The sequence below is a fragment of the Saccopteryx leptura genome, chromosome 4, assembly GCF_036850995.1.
Source record: "Saccopteryx leptura isolate mSacLep1 chromosome 4, mSacLep1_pri_phased_curated, whole genome shotgun sequence".
In the NCBI taxonomy this organism is placed as follows: Eukaryota; Metazoa; Chordata; class Mammalia; order Chiroptera; family Emballonuridae; genus Saccopteryx; species Saccopteryx leptura.
Genome location: NC_089506.1, coordinates 29,461,646 through 29,481,056, shown reverse-complemented (window position 1 = coordinate 29,481,056; position 19,411 = coordinate 29,461,646). Strand labels below are relative to the sequence as shown.

General features: G+C 43.8%; 1 protein-coding gene across 2 annotated transcripts in view; it reads left to right on the top strand.

Annotated features, from left to right (window-relative positions):
- The window catches only part of RAB11FIP1 (RAB11 family interacting protein 1), a 32,397-nt gene that overhangs the window by 1,993 nt on the left and 10,993 nt on the right, over positions 1-19,411 (top strand). For both annotated transcript variants that reach the window (XM_066380332.1, XM_066380331.1), the window contains exons 2-3: positions 16,574-17,016; positions 17,968-18,751. In XM_066380332.1, coding sequence (XP_066236429.1) covers positions 16,574-17,016; positions 17,968-18,751 — 1,227 coding nt within the window. The remainder of the gene's footprint in view (positions 1-16,573; positions 17,017-17,967; positions 18,752-19,411) is intronic.

The following is a 19,411-nucleotide window of genomic DNA, read 5'->3' as shown; positions in this document are numbered from 1 at the left end:
CCAACCCAAAGTGTGTGGACATTATCATCCGTCTCTACCATCTGTTCTTACGGGACTGTTTTATTCCCTTGAAAGGTAGAGTGCATCTCCCTGCCAGAGATGGGGACTCCAGATTCCTGGTCTGGTGCCCTCTCTGCTCCTGACTCATTGTTGGGCTTCAGCCTGCTTGGTTTCTCAACACCCAAGTTTCCCTATTTATGAATGGAGCTTGTTGCCTGACTTAATTAATGTTTGTAAGCTATTTCTGGGTTTCCTGTATTAATGAGGCCTGTGTATAGAGTCTAAAAATTCTGTTACTGCTTTGTGAAGAATGAAAACCTCCTTAAGCTCTGTATTTCAGGAGTTTAGTCTTTGCATCTTCATTTTCTCATCCTCTTCAATGTAATCCTAAACCTAGATGGTTACTCCTGTCTCTATCTCATGAGCTGATTACCACTTAGTCATAATATCAGCTTGTAGGAAAATGGTGCTTAGTTGATTTTTTTTTTTTTTTTTAACTGCAAAGGAAAGCTTTTTTGCTCCTCTAGCAGTAGGTGAAACTAAAAGCTTTCCATCTGTCACTTTCCTGGGACTTTCCGAGATGCTGGGGTAACCCAATTAAACAAACTGCCTCATGCTAGGGTACATCACTTGGGTCCTCAAAATAGCTGAGATTTAGAGAATGAGAGGTAGAATTTTAACAGAAACTGGTTGGGCTAGGAAGTCATTTGAAATATTTGTTAATGGTTTGACTCCACCTTAGACATTAAAAACCAAAACACAACAAAAGCTCAAATCATGGTCTGTAAATTTGTGTGTGCACACGTGTTCATCTCTCACAAAAAGGATTGAGTATGATTTTCTTCATGGGTCTAGAAGCTGAAACTCGAGGCATTAAGAGCTAACTGTGTTATTTTTTTCTGTTCTCTTGATAAGCTCCCATCTATATCTTTGGAGTCAGGAGAAGATGCTTTTTAGGATGACTCAGATTTTACGAACCTTGACTTTAGTGTGATGACACACATCTTAACACCAAAGAGAAGCGGACATACAGGATGGGATACATTTAATAGGGAAGAGTGCATAGCCCCTTTACTTAAGAAGAAATAGAAATGAATTGGTTTTGCACTTATACTTATCTGTTAAAGACCTGGTGTCTCCGTTGGGCCTCAGTTCATGGGAATCAGTTAAGTCTCGTGGTCATAAAACAAACATGAATCTGAGAGGCAGAATCAGGTGATTAACATGTGAGTTTCTCTGCTCAGCTCTGTAGACTCATGCAGTTTGGGATCCTAGACTAATTAAAAAAACTTTTTAGGATACTAAGAGCAACTAAATTGGGGGAAATTATCTATTGAAGACAGATTAAAATAAATATTCAGGCTAATGACTAGAAGGCCTTTGTGTAACTAAATATAATGAAACTTAATATTGGAATAGTCTTCCAGCTATGAAGAGAGAGTGAGTGATGGAGAGTCATTTTCCTGTATTTCTTTAAGACTGAAGGGGGAGTTTGGTTGTATGTGAAAGGAGTTGGGTATTAGTAAAGGCTAACTATTTTGAACAGCTATAAGTGTAGAAGGATACTGTGATAAGTTGCCAAAGGAAATTGGGTTAATTAAAAGAAAAAAAGGCTAGAGAGTTGTTTTTCTGGGAGAGGCAGATGCAGGAAAGTGATCTAGAAGCCTTTAGAGATGTACAATTCACAGATTATAAATAATCAGTATTTATGCTTATACTTTTAGGTTTCCTTAGCACACTCTTAAGTTTTTCGTAACCAATTGGAACATTTGAGCAACGCTGTGAAGTTTTTCCTTTCTTGGAATTCCCCTTAAAGATAATATTGGGCCTTACTGGAAACCCTCCTGCCTCTCACCCCGTCACAGCCCCCTCCCACTCCAGTGTAGGAAACTGATAGCTCAGTGCCCAAGTCAATTCTCTGTCAGCTCCGGGATGAACCCTAACCTGCTTATGACAATGGAGTGATATGATTCAGAAAAAGGAATGTACCACAGAGTCTTTGTTCTGGTGCTATTAAAGATGTCCCTTTGTTTTTCTCATTGGGTTATTTGATTATAATTTTATTTGTAAGACATTCAGTTAGCATGGGGAAAATTCTAACTGCTCCCCCCCCCCTTGTCTTTAAGGTTTATCCATACTTTTCATAAATATTTTTTAATACCTACTGTGTGCCAGGTGCAGTGTAAACAATGGTGACCAAAAGAGACGTGATCCCTGCTTTCAGGAAGCTCAGAACCTTGTGGGAGGATATAGACATTAAACAAATGAACACATAAATAAGTAATCAGGTACTGTGATAAGTACTGTGTGGAAAGAGAACAGAGTGTCATAAGAGAAAAGAGCAGCTAGGACATGATTTAAAGAAGAAGATTGCACATAGATTTCTGAGGCGGAGACCTGCAGGATAAGGAGGCATTTTTCTAGTGACAAGTAGAGGAAGGAGGCCTTATTGGGGGCTGGGGTGCTACCCAGGTCGCAACACCTGGGAAGCTAGAGAGATTGTGTAGATTGAGGCCAACGAGGAGGGCAGGGCTCTGGGAAAGGACTGAATATTAAAAGCATAGAGAGAGTGTGATCCATTTTGTCAGAAATCACTGTGGCGATTGGGTGGAGAATACATTTGAAGCAGGCCTAGCCTGGAACCAGACAAACAAGATGGCCACTGCAGTAATCCACGTGACCAATGCGGTGGCTTGGGCTGGGGTTATGGCCATGGAGCTGGACAAGAGGTGGGTGGATTTCAGAAATATTTTGGAGGCGCAGTTGGCTTGGCCTGTGCTGGATTGGATGTGGGTGGGGTGAGTGAGAGGAAGCGATAAGAATGAACAAATAATACAAGGAGAGCTTGCTGTTGAAAATGAACCAGGAAGTGGTGGCTGCTTTCCTTCTCCAACCGTCACTGTGACAGGGTGAGGTCACCATCACAGAGACAGTTTTGGGCAGTGACACCTGTGAGTTGAGTCTGCAGTGCATTAGTAGGAAACACCATTAAAACCAGGGTGTGTATATGTGTGTCTTCAAGTACTTAACAGTTTTAACACAGGCCAAGCCTTTGTTTTGTAATAGCCTAGCCAATGTAGTCTTACTGGTATGTTCCAACACAGCTGATGAAGTCACTGCTTCAAGGAATATAGGACAAAGAAAAGGAAAAATAACATTGTAACATTAGGAAAAATAAGCCCGTAAATGAACAATAAAACTCTGGAGGCAAGTAAGTGAACCATTTAAATGTTTTTCACATTAGGGAAAGTAGGTGTGCAGAGTACTGTGCCTTTCTCCTTTTGTTTAAACTTCCTTTTGGTTACAAAGACTTCTATTGTATTTCTATCACAACCATCAGTGGGAAGGTAGTATCTGTCATTTTAATTGTAGTTATTAACTAAAATGTTATAATTATATTAAAAGCAATACATGTGTTGATTACAATGTCTTCAATTCAAAATATATATTTGCTGACATCATTCTTCTTCCCCTTTAACAGTAATCTTAGATAGCTATTAAAAAACTTCAGTTTTAATTGCCATCTGTCCTAGAGAACTGTGCTTCTCACCCTATACGTTTCAAGGGACGTTAGCTCTGGTTGGGCTCCAGAAGGATTGGGAAGCCCTAGCCCAGGTGGAGAGGGTGATAGAGGGTCATTTTAGTTCTTACCTTCAGCTCAGAGTAGTTCCCTGGGTGGCCTTTGGTTTGGGGCCTGGTGTAGATCTCTAAATTCTCAGGCCTTTGAATTCCAACAAAATCAACAACCAGACCCTTGTATTGACCTCTGAAGAAAGGAAGCCTGCTGCCAGGATTGTTTGTCTTGGAAAGAACTTGGCAAGAGTTCTCTCTACACCTCTTAAGTTGGCCTGGGTCAGATCTTCTGCCCCAGCCGCCTCAGGAGACCAAGCCTGACTTTCACCTGTTTCTCTCTTGGCCAGGGACCACTTTGGTCTTTTCTTTGCTGTGTGACCAACACAGGGCTCATGGTCTCTCAGAGTGGGTGAGTGCGTGCTTGGGTGTTTGGGCAGGCGGTCGTTTGCCTGAGTGGACGTGGAGAACTGTTTAATCTTACATTTAGTCCAGTGGATTAAAGACTAGGGGTGTCCGAAGTATGAGGTCAAAGCTCTGTGTTTTCAGTTTCCCTGTCTGGGGTATGGCTTGCTTGTCCACGCCCGTTCTGAACACTGAAGAAGCAGGCTGCCTTCTGCAGCGTGGTGGCTACTGATGCTTCTGACCAAGGAGCCGCTTCCAGTCGCTAATGAGACGAGAAATTCCTTTCCTGCAGGGGGAAGTCTGTAGATAATCTGTTAGAAAAGAAAATCCTGGCTTTAGTCTCCAGGGTGTCCCTGAGGGACACATTTAGGAATGTGCCTGTGGAGAGAGAAAAGACAGTGGTAATTAAGTGTCTTTTTCTGAATGCCGGCCTCTGAATGAAGTAGAGGGAAGGCTTTTATAAGAAATCCCAGAAAAATGTTTCTAGAGGCATGGCTGCTGCACACTTCACTTTTAAAATAAGTACTCTTTTATTGAAAGGGACAGGGCTAACCTAGGTAGAACAATTAAAGCTTCCAGAAAGTCTTGTCTGAAAAGGCCTCTTGTGATCATAAAGAATGGGTGTCCTGTGTGCAGGGAACCAGCGGTAGGCTGGGTCCGGGTATTTCTTCAAGAGTGTCACCTCCTACAGTGCCAGTCCCGTGGAATTTTTCTTTTCTACCAATGGAGCTTTTCATTTTTACTAATCATATGTTGTTAAAACAGGAGTTTAAAGTGCTCTTGGTGTGGGGTTTTTTCCTCTCCTCCTTGGTGGGACTTACCTGGATTATAAGATAAATCATAGATACTCTGCTTCCTTGCCAGGAACTCTCACAGAAAGGAGTGTGTGAGTCTGTTTGTGGGGTGGAGAGGAGGCTGAAGGTTTTCTGATGTCAGTCATGCTGAAGTTCGTTTGTTTCTTTTGTCCTGGTCAAAAGGTGGTGAACCAGAACATTGCATTTTCTTTTTCCTTCCTTGAAGTCTCTTTGCGTGAGTGATAGAGGACCCTGTGGTTGCATGAGACCAATAGAATACATCAGTAGCATTTAAATGTGGACTAGAGGCAAGATACCTGATCTGATGGTAGAATATTAACATTTGTGTTTTTCTGAGATATGATCAAGTAAAAAAATTGGTCAGTAACTGCAGGAGTAGGCCTGCTATTCTCTTTAGTTTAGTATTTACCTACAAGCAGTTTAGTATTGCTTTCAACTTAGAAAACATGCCCTGAACCTTATACTTCAGTCAGTTTAACTATGCCATCTTGGCCTATGTCTGAAATAGTTTGGAAGCCCTCTGTTTCATGTCTCTCCTACAGGTGTAGAAACCCTGAGAATCACTAATTCATCCCTCAGTCGGTTACAGAGTATATACACTGATCAGGGTATTTTAAAAGTTCCTAGGTTGGTTAGAGCATTATCCTGAAGCACAGAAACTGCTGGTTCAATCCCCAGTCAGGGCACATACAGGATCAATGTTTCTATTTCTGTCTCTCTCTCTCAAATCAATAAAATAAACATTTTGAAAGTTTCTATATACTTTTTAATTTTGGAAATTGTGTAATACAAACTAATTTTGTAATTGAGTCTTTTCCTACCCCCTTCAAATGCAAATCATTATTATTTGTATTTGATGGATATTTGGATTCTTTGTCAATCGAAACTGTAGATATCTTAAATTCCCTTTTGAGAACCATTTGAATGGATAAAATATGGTATACACACACTCTACAGAATGTCGTACAGTCATTAGAAATGATGGGTATGTCCCAAGAAGACATACAAGTGGCCAATATATATATGAAAAGATGATCATCTTTGCTAGCTATTAAAGAAAAGCAAATCAAAACTACAATGATGGAGATGTTTTCTCTGAACATATGTACCCTGGTTTATCAGTGTCACCCCATTAAAATTAATAATAAAAAAAAGGACTGTAAAAAAAATAAGATACAAAAGAAAAAAAACTACAATGAGATACCACCTCACACTTGTTAGACTAGCTGTTATCAACAAGACAGGTAATAACAAGTGTTGGAGAGGCTGTGGAGAAAAAGGAACCTTCATTTACTGCTGGTGGGAATGTAAAGTAGTACAACCATTATGGAAGAAAGTATGGTGGTTCCTCAAAAAATTAAAAATAGAACTACCATGTGACCCAGCAATCCCTCTACTGTGTATTTACCCAAAAAACTTGAAGATATTGGTACATAAAGATACTTGCACCCCCATGATCATTGCAGCATTATTCACAGTGGACAACACATGGAAACAACTAGAGTGTCCTTCAATAGAGGATCGGATAAAGGTGATGTGGTACATGTATATATATATATACTACTTAGCCATAAGAATGATGACATCAAAATTGAAACTCATGGACATGGACAAGAGTGCGGTGGTTACCAGGGGGAGGGGAAGGGAGGAGATGGAGGGGGTGGGGGGAGGGGAGGGGCATAAAGGAAACCAAATAGGGTTGACAGAGGACAATTTGACTTTGGGTGATGGGTATACTATATAATCAAATGTCAAAATGATCTGGAGATGTTTTCTCTGAACCTATGTACTATAATTGATCAATGTCACCTCGTTAAAATTGTCTAAATAAAATTTAAAAAAAAGAATGATGACATATTGCCATTTACAACAACATGGATGGACCTTGAGAACATTATACTAAGTGAAATAAGTAAATCAGAAAAAACTATATGATTTTACACATAGGTGGGATATAAAACTGAGACTCATGGACATAGATAAAAGTGAAGTGGTTACCAGGGGGAGGAAGTCGGGGGGAGGAAGATACGAGGAGGGGAGTAACGAGGGACAGATACATGGTGAAGAAAATGGCTTGACTTTGGGTGATGAGTATACAACATAATCAACAGTTCAAATGCTATAGAAATGTTTGCCTGAAACATAAGTACTCTTGTAGATCAATGTTGCCCCTTTAAATTTAATTTTCTAAATAAAATTTAAAAAATAGAAATGACAGGTGTGAAGACTGTAAGACAATAATGTATATAGCATACTACAACTAAAATTGCATAAGCCCTGGCTGGTTGGCTCAGTGGTAGAGCATCAACCTGGCGTGTGGAAGTCTCAGCTTCAATTCCTGGTCAGGGCACACAGGAGAAGTGACCATTTGCTTCTTCACCCCTCCCACTATCGTCTCTCTCTCTCTCTCTTTCCCTACTGAAGCCATGGCTCGATTGATTCAAGTGTGTTGGCTCTGGACACTGAGGATAGCTCTGGGCACTGAGGATGACTCCATGGAGCCTCCACCTCAGGCACTAAAAATATCTCGGTTCCAAGCATGGGCCCCATACAGGGGTCACTGGTGGATCCTGGTTGGGGCGCATGTGGGAGTCTATATCTTTATCTCCCCTCCTCTCACTTAAAAAAATAATTGCATGTGTACTTTGGCTACAACTAAATAATAATTATAGCAAACACTTATCGAGTGCTTATTAATATCAAGCACTGTTCTAAGCACTTTATATATATGAAGCCATTTAATCTCCATAACATCCTTACAAATTCAGTGCTTTTAACCCTGTTTTAGTGGAGGAGCCTGAGCCACAGAGAGGTTAAATAACTTTCCTAAAGTCTCTGAGCTAGTGATTGTTAAAATGTACAGGAAAAAGACTTTAAGAGAATACATAAAAAGGTAATGGTTGGGCCCTGGCCGGTTGGCTCAGCGGTAGAGCGTCGGCCTGGCGTGCAGGGGACCCGGGTTTGATTCCCGGCCAGGGCACATAGGAGAAGCGCCTATTTGCTTCTCCACCCCTCCCCCTCTCCCTCCTCTCTGTCTCTCTCTTCCCCTCCCGCAGCCAAGGCTCCATTGGAGCAAAGATGGCCCGGGCGCTGGGAATGGCTCCTTGGCCTCTGCCCCAGGCGCTAGAGTGGCTCTGGTCTCGGCAGAGCAACGCCCCGGAGGGGCAGAGCATAGCCCCCTGGTGGGCGTGCCGGGTGGATCCCGGTCGGGCGCATGTGGGAGTCTGTCTGACTGTCTCTCCCCGTTTGCATGTGGGAGTCTGTCTGACTGTCTCTCCCCGTTTCGGGTAATGGTTGGATTAGCATGAGAGTGAGTCAATTTTTAAAAAAATTAAAACATTTTCTGTAACCTGTTTTGATTACTTTCTAATAGAATTTCTGTAGAGCAAATAATATAGAAAGGACTAAAAGCATTTTCAATCTGCTTTTTCTGTTATCTCTCCTTTACCAACTTTTAGGATTGAGTTTGATGGCTATAGATAGCCTTTTGATGCCACTAGAATCGCTAAAATCAGGGTGAAAAAATGATCCATATGCCGCTGTCATGATTTACCAAGAGTTCTTCCAAGCAGCTGCAAATGGGCAGGGGTGGGGAGGAGAGTGGGGAGGGCCACCTGGGGACGTGAGGTTGGCTGATTGGTAATTCTGTGTTCAGAGTTAGGTAATGATGACCAGCCACCTTGGTCAATAACAAAACTGGTTAAACTACTTACCTTCTGTAGGACACACAGCACAAATTTTTATAGGTCATAAACATTTCTGTCCCTGTTTGCTATGCGTTGCTTCTAGGCTACTAAGAGAAGAGTCTGGGCATTTTATCCACCACTCCTTTTCAGAACCCTTAGAAATGTTCTCAGCTGCTAACCTCACATGATTTTCAGCCTTATTTTTATTCTCTGCGAAAAGACAATTAAGGAACTGCTTTCTAAAATTTCTTCAGCTGCCCTGGCTGGGTAGTTCAGTTGGTTGGAGCATCATCCCAATGTACCAGGGTTGCAGGTTCATTCCCCGGTCAGGGCACGTGTAGGGGTAAACCAATGCATGGGTGGAATAGCAGGTCAGTGTTTCTCTCTCACTCTTTCTTTCTCGCTTCCTCTCTCGCACTCTCTCATATCAATAAATAAAAATTTAAAAACTTTTCCTTCATCTAAGAAAGATCTATATGCACCCTCTGTCTCAAAACACCATGTTAGGTGCTATTCTGTTCTTTCTTCTTTCCTGACCTGGAGTCATAATCCCCTGTGTCATGATGCTTGGTCGTGATGCTTCGTTATGGTGGCGATGACTCATGATACAAGTCATGGTTGAGATTTTGCAGGGGAAGGGCAACAGGCAGTCCGTCACTAATCCTTGAGTCCAGACTGGACCCATAGACAAGGCTCCCTTGAGATTAAACACTAAGATGTTGAAGTAACTTATAGAGCTGTGGTCTTCCTTTGCCTTGCATTTCTGTGTCCAATCAAGGATGCAGTATTAATTCATTCTGTTGGATCCCTAAGTAGGTGATTCTTATAGCCCCTGGGGTTTAAATGAGCAGAGAACTGTATTTGTGTGTGAGAGTCCTCATTTGTGATGAAACTATAGTTTCTTTTCATGTCTAATTATTTTCTCATGCTTCAGAGTTAGAAAGAAAAGGCAGTACTTGTCCAGTGTCACAAACACTGTGTGACGATGTTTGTAAACGCACTGTCTGGGCCCTCCGCAGCCCCCCACCCCCAGAGGGAAAGCTTCTTAGGGCAGAATCTGGCCTCTTCGTTTTGTGTTTTCAGTGCCTGGTATGTAAAAATATTTGAACCAAATCTTTGGAGCCTTCATTTCTCTGTACGTGTCTGCCCTCAAGAATGTTTTGAAAGAAAAACCTGCTTGCTTCATCTGAAGAAAGATCATTTCGAGACATACCAGTCAGTCCTTTGCAAGTGTAATCCCCAATGCCTGCATTTCTCATTTCCCAAGAGCAGAGCCAGACTGCCCTCACCCTGCCACATTCCGGTGGAAGGCCCCGTGATCCACTCTCCGTGTGTTTGAGAAACTACGTTCCGAGGCAGATCAGCCCTGAGGATTGGGCATGGTTGGATGGTTTTAGCTGTTCTCAAAAGGACTGTTTCGAAGCCAGGAGATTGGACAATACAGATCTAGGCAGTAGCTCCCCAACCTGGCCACTGTGGGGTGCGGTGGCGGGAATCCTGTGTCCTGCATCCTGCTTCTTGTCCTTCCTGTACCCAGGTCATTCTTTTTTACATTCTCTATTGCTCTTAAAGGGCCTCTTTTTGAAAGTATAGGAGCCTTAAATGAATTTTTCTGTTTTTTAGCTGTTGCTTTGCCTTGTGTTTTATCACCCCCCACCCCCACCAAACCCCCCAGACAGGAGGGCAGCCTGTTTGGATGCTATGCCTATATCTGCCCAAGACTATACTTGACTGAGGGGCATGGGCAGGGCAGGGACGGGCAGGTGTACTGAAGTTTTCATTATGATTTCAGTTTTTACCCTATGCCCATTATTACTTTAAGATATAGTGTATATAAGTTTCCCGCCACTTCTTTTTTTTTTTGTATTTTTCTGAAGCTGGAAACGGGGAGAGACAGTCAGACAGACTCCCACATGAGCCCGACCGGGATCCACCCAGCACGCCCACCAGGGGCGATGCTCTGCCCACCAGGGGGCGATGCTCTGCCCCTCCGGGGCGTCGCTCTGCCGCGACCAGAGCCACTCTAGCGCCTGGGGCAGAGGCCAAGGAGCCATCCCCAGCGCCCGGGCCATCTCTGCTCCAATGGAGCCCTGGCTGCGGGAGGGGAAGAGAGAGAGAGGAAGGAGGGTGGAGAAGCAAATGGGCGCTTCTCCTATGTGCCCTGGCCAGGAATCGAACCCGGGTCCCCCACATACCAGGCCGATGCTCTACCGCTAAGCCAACCGGCCAGGGCCTCCCGACACTTCTTATGTATTCAGAGATTCTTTTAATTTTTGCAAAACTGAGTTTTAATTATAAGTAAAAATTATTATTTGTGGCCATGGCCAGTTGGCTCAGTGATAGAGTGTCAGCCAGGTGTGTGGATGTCCTGGGTTCGATTCCCGATCATGGCACAGAGGTGATCACCTGCTTCTCCACCCTTCTCCTTCCTTCTTCCCCCTCCTCCTTCCCCCTCCTCCTCCCCTTCTCTCTCTTTCTGTCTTTCTCTTTCTTCCCCTCCTGCAGCCATGGCCTGGATGCTGAGGACGGTTCCATTGAGCCTCTGCCTCAGGCACCGAGGATGGCTTGGCAAGCGGCCCCGATGGGCAGAGCATTGGCCCAGATGGGATTACCTTGGGGCACATATTGGAGTTTGTCTCTGTGTCTCCCCTACTCTCACTTTAAAAAAAAAATCATTATTTGCTTACAGAAGGGGTAATTTGATTTTCTTTTTTTTGATAGGTTGCAGGATTTTTCTAGAAATGGATTTAAAAGTAAAGTTGATATATTGGGATTATGGGTTTCTTTCTGCTCTCTGCCCTTTGGGCTAGAAAAATGAACCCAGCCCTGATTTCTGAGATAATGCAAGCTTTCTGGGCCTGCGTGAAAGGTAATGCTTAACACACCCACACTGACATCACATGCTGTGTGGCTGTACTTTATTATTTATGAACTACTTCCGCAAGGCACTGGAATTGAGTGAACCTGAAAGCAAATGAACAGAGCCCTGGGTGGATAGCTCAGCTGGTTAGAGCATCGTCCTAAAGCACAGAGGTTGCTGGTTCTATCCCCAGACAGGGCACATACAGGAACAGATCAATGTTCCTGTCTCTCTCTCTCTCACTTTCTCCATCCCTCTTTCTAAGAAACCGATAAAAAATAAACAAAGAAAGAAAGAACAGACATGCTTAAAAGATGAATTGATGTTTACAGATTAAAATCCAGTTGCATGTTCTTGTTTGGATTCCTTAGGGTGATTTTTGGATCATGGTTTCCACTACTGTTATCAAATTGTGCCTGTGTCAGATATCCTGTGGAGAATATTGATAGTAAAAGAAACAATCCCTGTCTTCCTTTCTAGCTTTAATAAACTCAGCACAGGTATTTTAAAATTCTGCAAAGTTTGCATGGATACTTACCTGCCTATGAATCAGTCTGCCTTTCACCTCCTAAAATAGCCCTGTGGCTGTTCTGGGCTACCTGGTGTTTGGTTTGTTTGTGAAAATAAGTGGGCAGAACCAGCTGGTGAAGTGTGTGTTCACACCTCCTAGTGGCGTTGGAAGTTTCCAAAACAAATTTCATTCTAGCACTTGGGGATTGAATCTGTGCATCAGGTAATAATAGGCCCTCAGAGAGGATTCTACAGTTGGTTGGAACTTTGCTCAAAGTAAACAGACTTTGACACTAATATTTTTGGAAAGGCGGGCCTAGTCTCCAGAACTGTCAGATATTCTCTGAAGGCCTATCCTATCTTCACACCTCCTGAGTGGAGAGGTGAAGCTCTCTGCTTGTGGCTGGTGTGGTCATCTAAGCCCTCAGCGCTCAGCATTCAGCAACTTCCCCTTTTCAAGGTGCCTACAACTGGTATTTACAAAAGCTAACCACCCTTCATCACCAAGGCTACCATTTAGCACATGACTGTCAGGAGAGAAAAATACAAATAATCCTCTCAACATTTAATTGACAAATATGCAAAGTATTCCAGGCCAGGTCCTGGAAAATGTGTTGGAAAGACACTAGGCTGGCAGAGGCCTGGTTGTCTCGCAGGACATTGCATCCCCTCTCTCCCCAGCTGTGTGTTGTGGTTTGTTGTGGTTTAAAAACCGTAAGAGATTTCTCCTCAGGGTCCAAAATCATAGCTCCCGTCATTTTGGAGGTCTTGGCTGTGTTTTGATAATGCAGGTTAAGTTCTTCTGGATGACTTTGTACACTGGACTTTAGGAAAGCTTACGATTTATGACTGATGGCAAGCTCTGGTGGGTTTCCCCTCTTTCTACTTTTATCTCAGGACGTTTAAATTAGAAGCTCAAACTTGACTCAAAAAGGGTTTAAAGTTGAGCCCTCCTTTCTGTGTGTGTAAAAGATGGCCCATCATAGATAAGTTAGGAGAGAGTACAGAGCAGGAATCTTGGTGTAAGGGCCAAGTGGGAGCTCTGAAGTGCAGAGCGGATTCAGAACCTAGTTGTGCCCCTAAACAGTGTTAAGAGCTTGTACCATTTACCTCACTTGTGAACCTCAATCTCTTTAGCTGTAAAATGGGTGTACTATCCCACTTCAGACCTAAAGAAATGGTATTTTTTTTTGTGTGTGTATTTTTTTCTGAAGTTGGAAACGGGGAGGCAGTCAGACTCCCACATGCACCCAACCGGGATCCACCCGGCATGCCCACCGGGGGCGATGCTCTGCCCATCTGGGGCGTCGCTCTGCCGCAACCAGAGCCATCCTCAGCACCCGGGCCAACTTTGCTCCAATGGAGCCTTGGCTGAGGGAGGGGAAGAGAGAGACAGAGAGGAAGGAGAGGGGGAGGGGTGGAGAAGCAGATGGGTGCTTCTCCTGTGTGCCCTGGCCGGGAATCGAACCCGGGACTCCTGCACGCCAGGCCGACGCTCTACCACTGAGCCAACCGGCCAGGGCCTGGGAAATGGTATTCTTATGAGACTTCTGTGAGTTTCTCAGTGTGTGCAGTGCCAGGTTTGCTGTGGGTGCTATTTAAGTGTTAGGTTTCTACCTCCCTGTGCTTCCTTCTTTGAAGCTTAGGGTGAGCTGAAATTGTGGGGGCTGTGATCTGCACTGTGGGCAAGACAGGCTGGAGGTGAAAGAGGAAATTGTGCTTGTTTGGGCAAAACCATCATTTCCTTAAAGCCCATGACCCTCAGCTCTTAAATAGGTCACTAAAAAGAATGTCAGAGTGTGGGCTGTCAGTTCCTGAGGCTGACGCTGGGGCTGGCTGTCAGGAGACCATGCACTGGGAACTGTGTGTTCTGCAGGGGTCATGCTACTCGCATTCTGGCAGCTCACTAGCTGGAAATGCCAGGGGGAGAGCTCCTTTTTCTCAAGTCTGTCTTTCAGTGGAGTCCAACTGATAAACTATTTGCCATATCTTGAAGTAGTTTGCAAAAGACCAAGAGAAATACTTGAATGTTTGAAATGCTTCTTTTTTCTTTTTATTTGTTTTTTCTTTTGATTATTAAGCTAGGAAGAATGCCTCCTTTCAATTTCTCTTTTCTTTCTTTTTAAAAAATTGATTAACAGAGAGAGAGAGAGAGAGAGAGAGAGAGAGACAGGAAGGGAGAAAGAGGGGGAGCAGAGAGATGAGAAGCATCAACTTGTAGTTGCGGTCCTTTAGTTGTTCATTGATTGCTTTCTCATATGTGCCTTTACGGGAGGGCTCAAGTCAAGCCAGTGACTCCTTGCTCAGGTCAGTGATCTAGGGCTCAAGCCAGTGACCTTGGTATCATTTCGATGATCCCCCACTTAAGCCAGTGACTTTGGGGTTTCGAACCAGTGACCTTAGCATACTGGGTCGATGCTCTATCCACTGCACTACCACTGGTCAGGATCAATTTCTCTTTAAAAAAATAGCTGTGGTGCCTAACCTGTGGTAGCACAGTGGGTAGAGCACCGACCTAGAGTGCTGAGGTCGCTGGTTCAGGACCATGGGCTTGCCTGGTCGAGGCACATATAACAAGCAACCAATGAACAATTAGAGTGAAGCAACTACTTCTTGTTCCCTACCCCACAAAATCAATAAATAAAATATTTAAAAAAATAATTGTGGTAATAAGGAAGGACCGTAAGAGTTAGACAGGAAGGAGCCAACAGATTGAAAACAAATGGAGGGGATAAAAGAACAGGTGCACTTCAAGTCACAGAGTGAGAACTGGAGGGGAGGAGGACACACGTGGGAAGGGGAGTTTGAACTGAGGTTTCCAGGTATCAAATGTAAAAGGTATCAAATTATATATACGTTATATGTATTGTCACTATGTAAAATATATTCGTGCTCAGAAAGAAGAAATAGAGGAAAATATATCAAAATATAAATGGTAAATAATAGAATTTCAGATGACTTTAATTTTTTCATTTTTTACTTTATTTACTACAGTTGACTTGCATTGCTCTTTTAATAAAAAACTTAAAAATTAAGAGAAAAAATAAAAAAATAAAAAATTGTGGTAAACAATTATATGTGCATAACAAAATTGACCACTTTAACCATTGTTAGGTGTACAGTTTTGTGGTTTTAAGCACATTCACATTATAGTGCAGCCATCACCATTCATCTCCAAAACTTTAAACATTTTCCCAGCTGGACCTGGCCTGTGGTAGCACAGTAGATAGAGTGTCACCCTGAAACGCTGAGGTTGCTGGTCAGAAACCCTGGGCATGCCCAGTCAAGGCAGACACAACAAGTAATCGACGAACAACTAAAATAAAGCAATTATGAGTTGATACTTCTTGTTCCTTCTCCCGCCCCCGACACGCCTCTCCTTTCTCTGTAAAATTAATAAAATCTTTTTTTTTTTTTTGATAGAGACAGAGAGTCAGAGAGAGGGACAGAGATGAGAAGCATCAATTCTTCGTTGTAGCATCTTAGTTGTTCATTGATTGCTTTTTCATATGTGCCTTGACTGGGGGGCTACAGCAGAGCCAGTGACCCCTTGCTCCTTCCAGCGACCTTGGGCTTCAAGCCAGTGACCTTTGGACTCAAGCCAGTGATCAGGGGGTCATGTCTATAATCCCATGCTGAAGCCAGTGACCCGCGCTCAAGCTGATGACCTTGGGGTTTCGAACCTGGGTCCTCTGCGTCCCAGTTCGACGCTCTATCCACTGCACCACCACCTGGTCAGGCAATAAATAAAATCTTTTTAAAAAATTTTTTTTTTCTTTACAAGGTCAGAGAGAGAGAGTCTGAGAGAGGGATAGATAGGGACAGACAGACAGGAGCGGAGAGAGATGAGAAGCATCAATTATCAGTTTTTCGTTGCAACACCTTAGTTGTTCATTGATTGCTTTCTCATATGTGCCTTGACCGTGGGCCTTCAGCAGACCGAGTAACCCCTTGCTCAAGCCAGCGACCTTGGGTTCAAGCTGGTGAGCTTTTTGCTCAAGCCAGATGAGCCCGCGCTCAAGCTGGCGACCTCGGGGTCTCGAACCTGGGTCCTCGGCATCCCAGTCTGATGTTCTCTCCACTGTGCCACTGCTGGTCAGGCTAATAAAATCTTAAAAAGCTTTTTCCCCCCCCAACTCGAACTGCATTGCCATTAAACACTAACTCCCCATCCACTCGTTTCCCCTATTTGATGACCACCATTCTTCTTTCTGTCTCTATGGATTTGACTACCCCAGGTGCCTTGTATAAGTGGCCTTTCAATATATTTTTACTCTGTCTTATATTTTCATTACTCCCTGGCAGGGACTACAAACACTTTCTTTTCTCTGTGATTTACTTGTAAATCCGCATTCTACCTTCTTAACTATTTGTGTATGGTTTTGCATTTTACCCGACTGAAGGAAAATACCAGTTATAGGAAATGATTTGATGGAACGTTTATTTTATTTATTTTATTTTTGACAGCACTTTATATCAATAGAATCAAGATTTTAGGTGATGATACACTGAGTGCAGACTCAGATTCTATCTTTGGGGTAGAAATAAACTACAAGTTCTGTCTTTATTCCCCCACCCCACCCTCTGCTCCCCAAAGAAGAAAGCATAAGAAAGTGTTGGTGTAAGAGGTTGGTAATAACAGAGAGGAGAGGCTGGTTAGCAGGGACTGGGAGTGCTGTTTCAAGCTCTTCAGTTCAAAGGTAACCTCTCAGCCTTGTTCCTTGTAGGTGGTATACCTTGAAGTCCAAACCGGGAAAGAAGGATAAAGAGCGAGGAGAAATTGAGGTTGACATTCAGTTTATGAGAAACAACATGACTGCTAGCATGTTTGACCTTTCCGTGAAAGAGAAGTCTCGGAATCCTTTTGGGAAACTGAAGGACAAGATCAAAGGGAAGAATAAGGACAGTGCATCAGATACTGCATCAGCCATCGTCCCCAGCATGTCAGCCTCAGTCGACAGTGATGATGAGTCATCTCCGAAAGACAAGAAAAAGAAGTCAAAGATTAAGACCTTGTTTTCCAAGTCTAATTTGCAGAAAACACCGCTTTCCCAGTCCATGTCTGTCCTGCCTACTTCAAAGGCAGACCGAGTGCTGCTTCGTCCCGGAGACTTTCCGTCCCGGTGGGAGGATGATGACAATGAGGACGAGTCCTCTTCTGCCTCGGACAGTGAGTCTCCTCTTCCTCTTTACTGGGCCTCTCTCCCTCAGCTTACTTTGCTTTGAGAGAGACAAAACAAACAAATCTTAAGAGAAAGATTTTAATTCAGCTTCTCAGTTACTAAAATGATGGTGATGATGGTGATTGGTGATGATGGTGGTTGTCATGGTGATGATGATGGTTGTCATGGTGATGATGGTGGTTGTCATGGGGGTGCTGCTGATGTCTTATTACCTTGGCTAGGAAGCCTTTTCTATTTCTCAGCCCTCTGGTTTCTAAGAATGTATGAATTCCTTTTCTAAAATGTCTGGCTCTGTAACTGATGTACATTAGTAGAAGCTTCTGGAACTACAAGAATGAGTGCATCCAGGTTTTTTTCTTTTAATGAAAGGCAAAAGTGTGGAGTATTAATGATATTTCATTACTTCATCAGGTTTCCATTGAACTCCTGTTATTAGACAAAAACCTCATGTGCTATGTCCCTTTTTAATTAATTTATTTATTTTAATTAATTTTAATGGGGTGACATTGGTAAATCAGGGTACATATGTTCAGAGAAAACATCTCTAGGGGCTATGTCCTTAATGGAAGCTGAGGAATCCAATTCCCTTAACCTGGATTAACTGTATATTTTGAACTACAATTTTAGTGATCAAATCCCTACTGTTGGCCAGATCCTGCTAGTCTACCAAGAGTGCTGCCCTTTTTATTGTTTAAATGCAGGGTTCGCAACCCTAGCACTACTCATGGTTGGGCCAGACAATTCTTTATTGTGAGAGGCAGCCCCATGTATTGTATGATCTTTGGGATCGGCCCTGACCTCTACCTACTAGATGCTAGTGCATTCCCCAGCCAGTTGTGACAACCGAAAATGTATTCCGACATGGACAATTCCACCCCTCCCAGTTGTGAACCACTCTAACTTCTTATACCCTTTTTCCTTTATTTTTCTTTTTACAGTCATGTCTCACAAGAGAACAGTAAGCACAGATCCTAAGCTGCTGAACCAGATCACCTTCAACCTTCCCAAGAAGGAAGGGCTCTCCTTCCTTGGTGGCCTCCGGTCTAAGAACGACTCCCTTTCCCGCTCTAATGTCTGCATCAATGGGAACCATGTTTACGTGGAGCAGCCAGAAGGCAAGAATGAGACCAGAGACAGCCCCTCTCCTTCCCCGTCCCCCCAGGGCTTCAGGAAGAAACAGCTGTTCTCATCTACAGAGAACCTGGCTGCTCGGTCTGGGAAGGAACCTGGGGAAGGAGGTGCCGTGTCTTCTGACAAGCGGCTGTCTGAGTCTTCCACAAAGAACTCTCCGAAATCCATGACACTGCCACCATCCTGGCCACCAGTCAGTGGGGACCTCAGGGAAAACATGGCTCCAGCGAAGTCAGAGCCCACGAAAGAAACCAAAGACAGCAAAAAGTCTGAGAACAAGAAGTCCTCTTTGCTTTCTCTGGTGACAGGAAGGAAGGACGTGGCTAAGGGCAGTGAAGGGGAAAGTCCTGCTTCCACCCTGGGTCAGGAGAAGGAAGGCGCGCTTCGGGAGGATGAGCCAGGACCTGCTGAAGGCCTTGGCAAGAGATCTGAGAAGGATACTATGGCCGTTGTATCTGGACGGGGAAAATCCCTGAACCCATTTGAAGAAGTGCAGATCACGGAACCGGAAGCTGACCCAGAGCCCAAGTCTGAATGGACACCACCTGTTCCTTCTGCCAGGGCTCCCCAGACCAAAGCTGTGAAACCTCGGTGAGTCTTGGTCCTTCTCGTGTGATAATCAGACCCCAGGGGAACACCGTGGGGTATAGGAGATTCTGAGTATTGTACGTTGCAAATACCAGGTTTGGGCTGTGGCTGTGCAGGACCTGCATTTAAATACTTCACACCTCTCCCCTGGAGGCCGAGGTGACATTTCCTCCCCACACTGTGGTACTGGTTTGCTGTCATGGTCCACTCTGGAGTGTGTCTGTGACAGTTCTCTGTGTATTTACTCTGCATCTGGTTGCAAGAGCCTGAGTGAGCCTTGGGGGTTCTGCTTTTCAGCATGACTCATATTTACTCAGTGTCTCTGTGGTCTGGGTGGGACAGGCTCGTTTTTGAGATTCTGCTTGCCTTGATTTCACACAAACACACAGACACACGCAGATTGCTGCTCTTCAAAATCTGTGCGTGCTGCCTTGTGGTGGGTGTGTCTTTTACTGCTTTGAACTTTTTAGCTTCTTTTTGTATATTACCAAAAGAAACTAGGCTGCCACGTTACCTGGATCTTTCTGTTTCTGTAGCAGATGTGCTTGGTGACTAAAAGTGTCCCTTTTATATATTAGATATTATTGTGTTCCTTTTAACTTCTCAGGGTACTGCCCCAAATATGACGATAAGTCCTCCCCTTTGAACGACTACTTTTACATG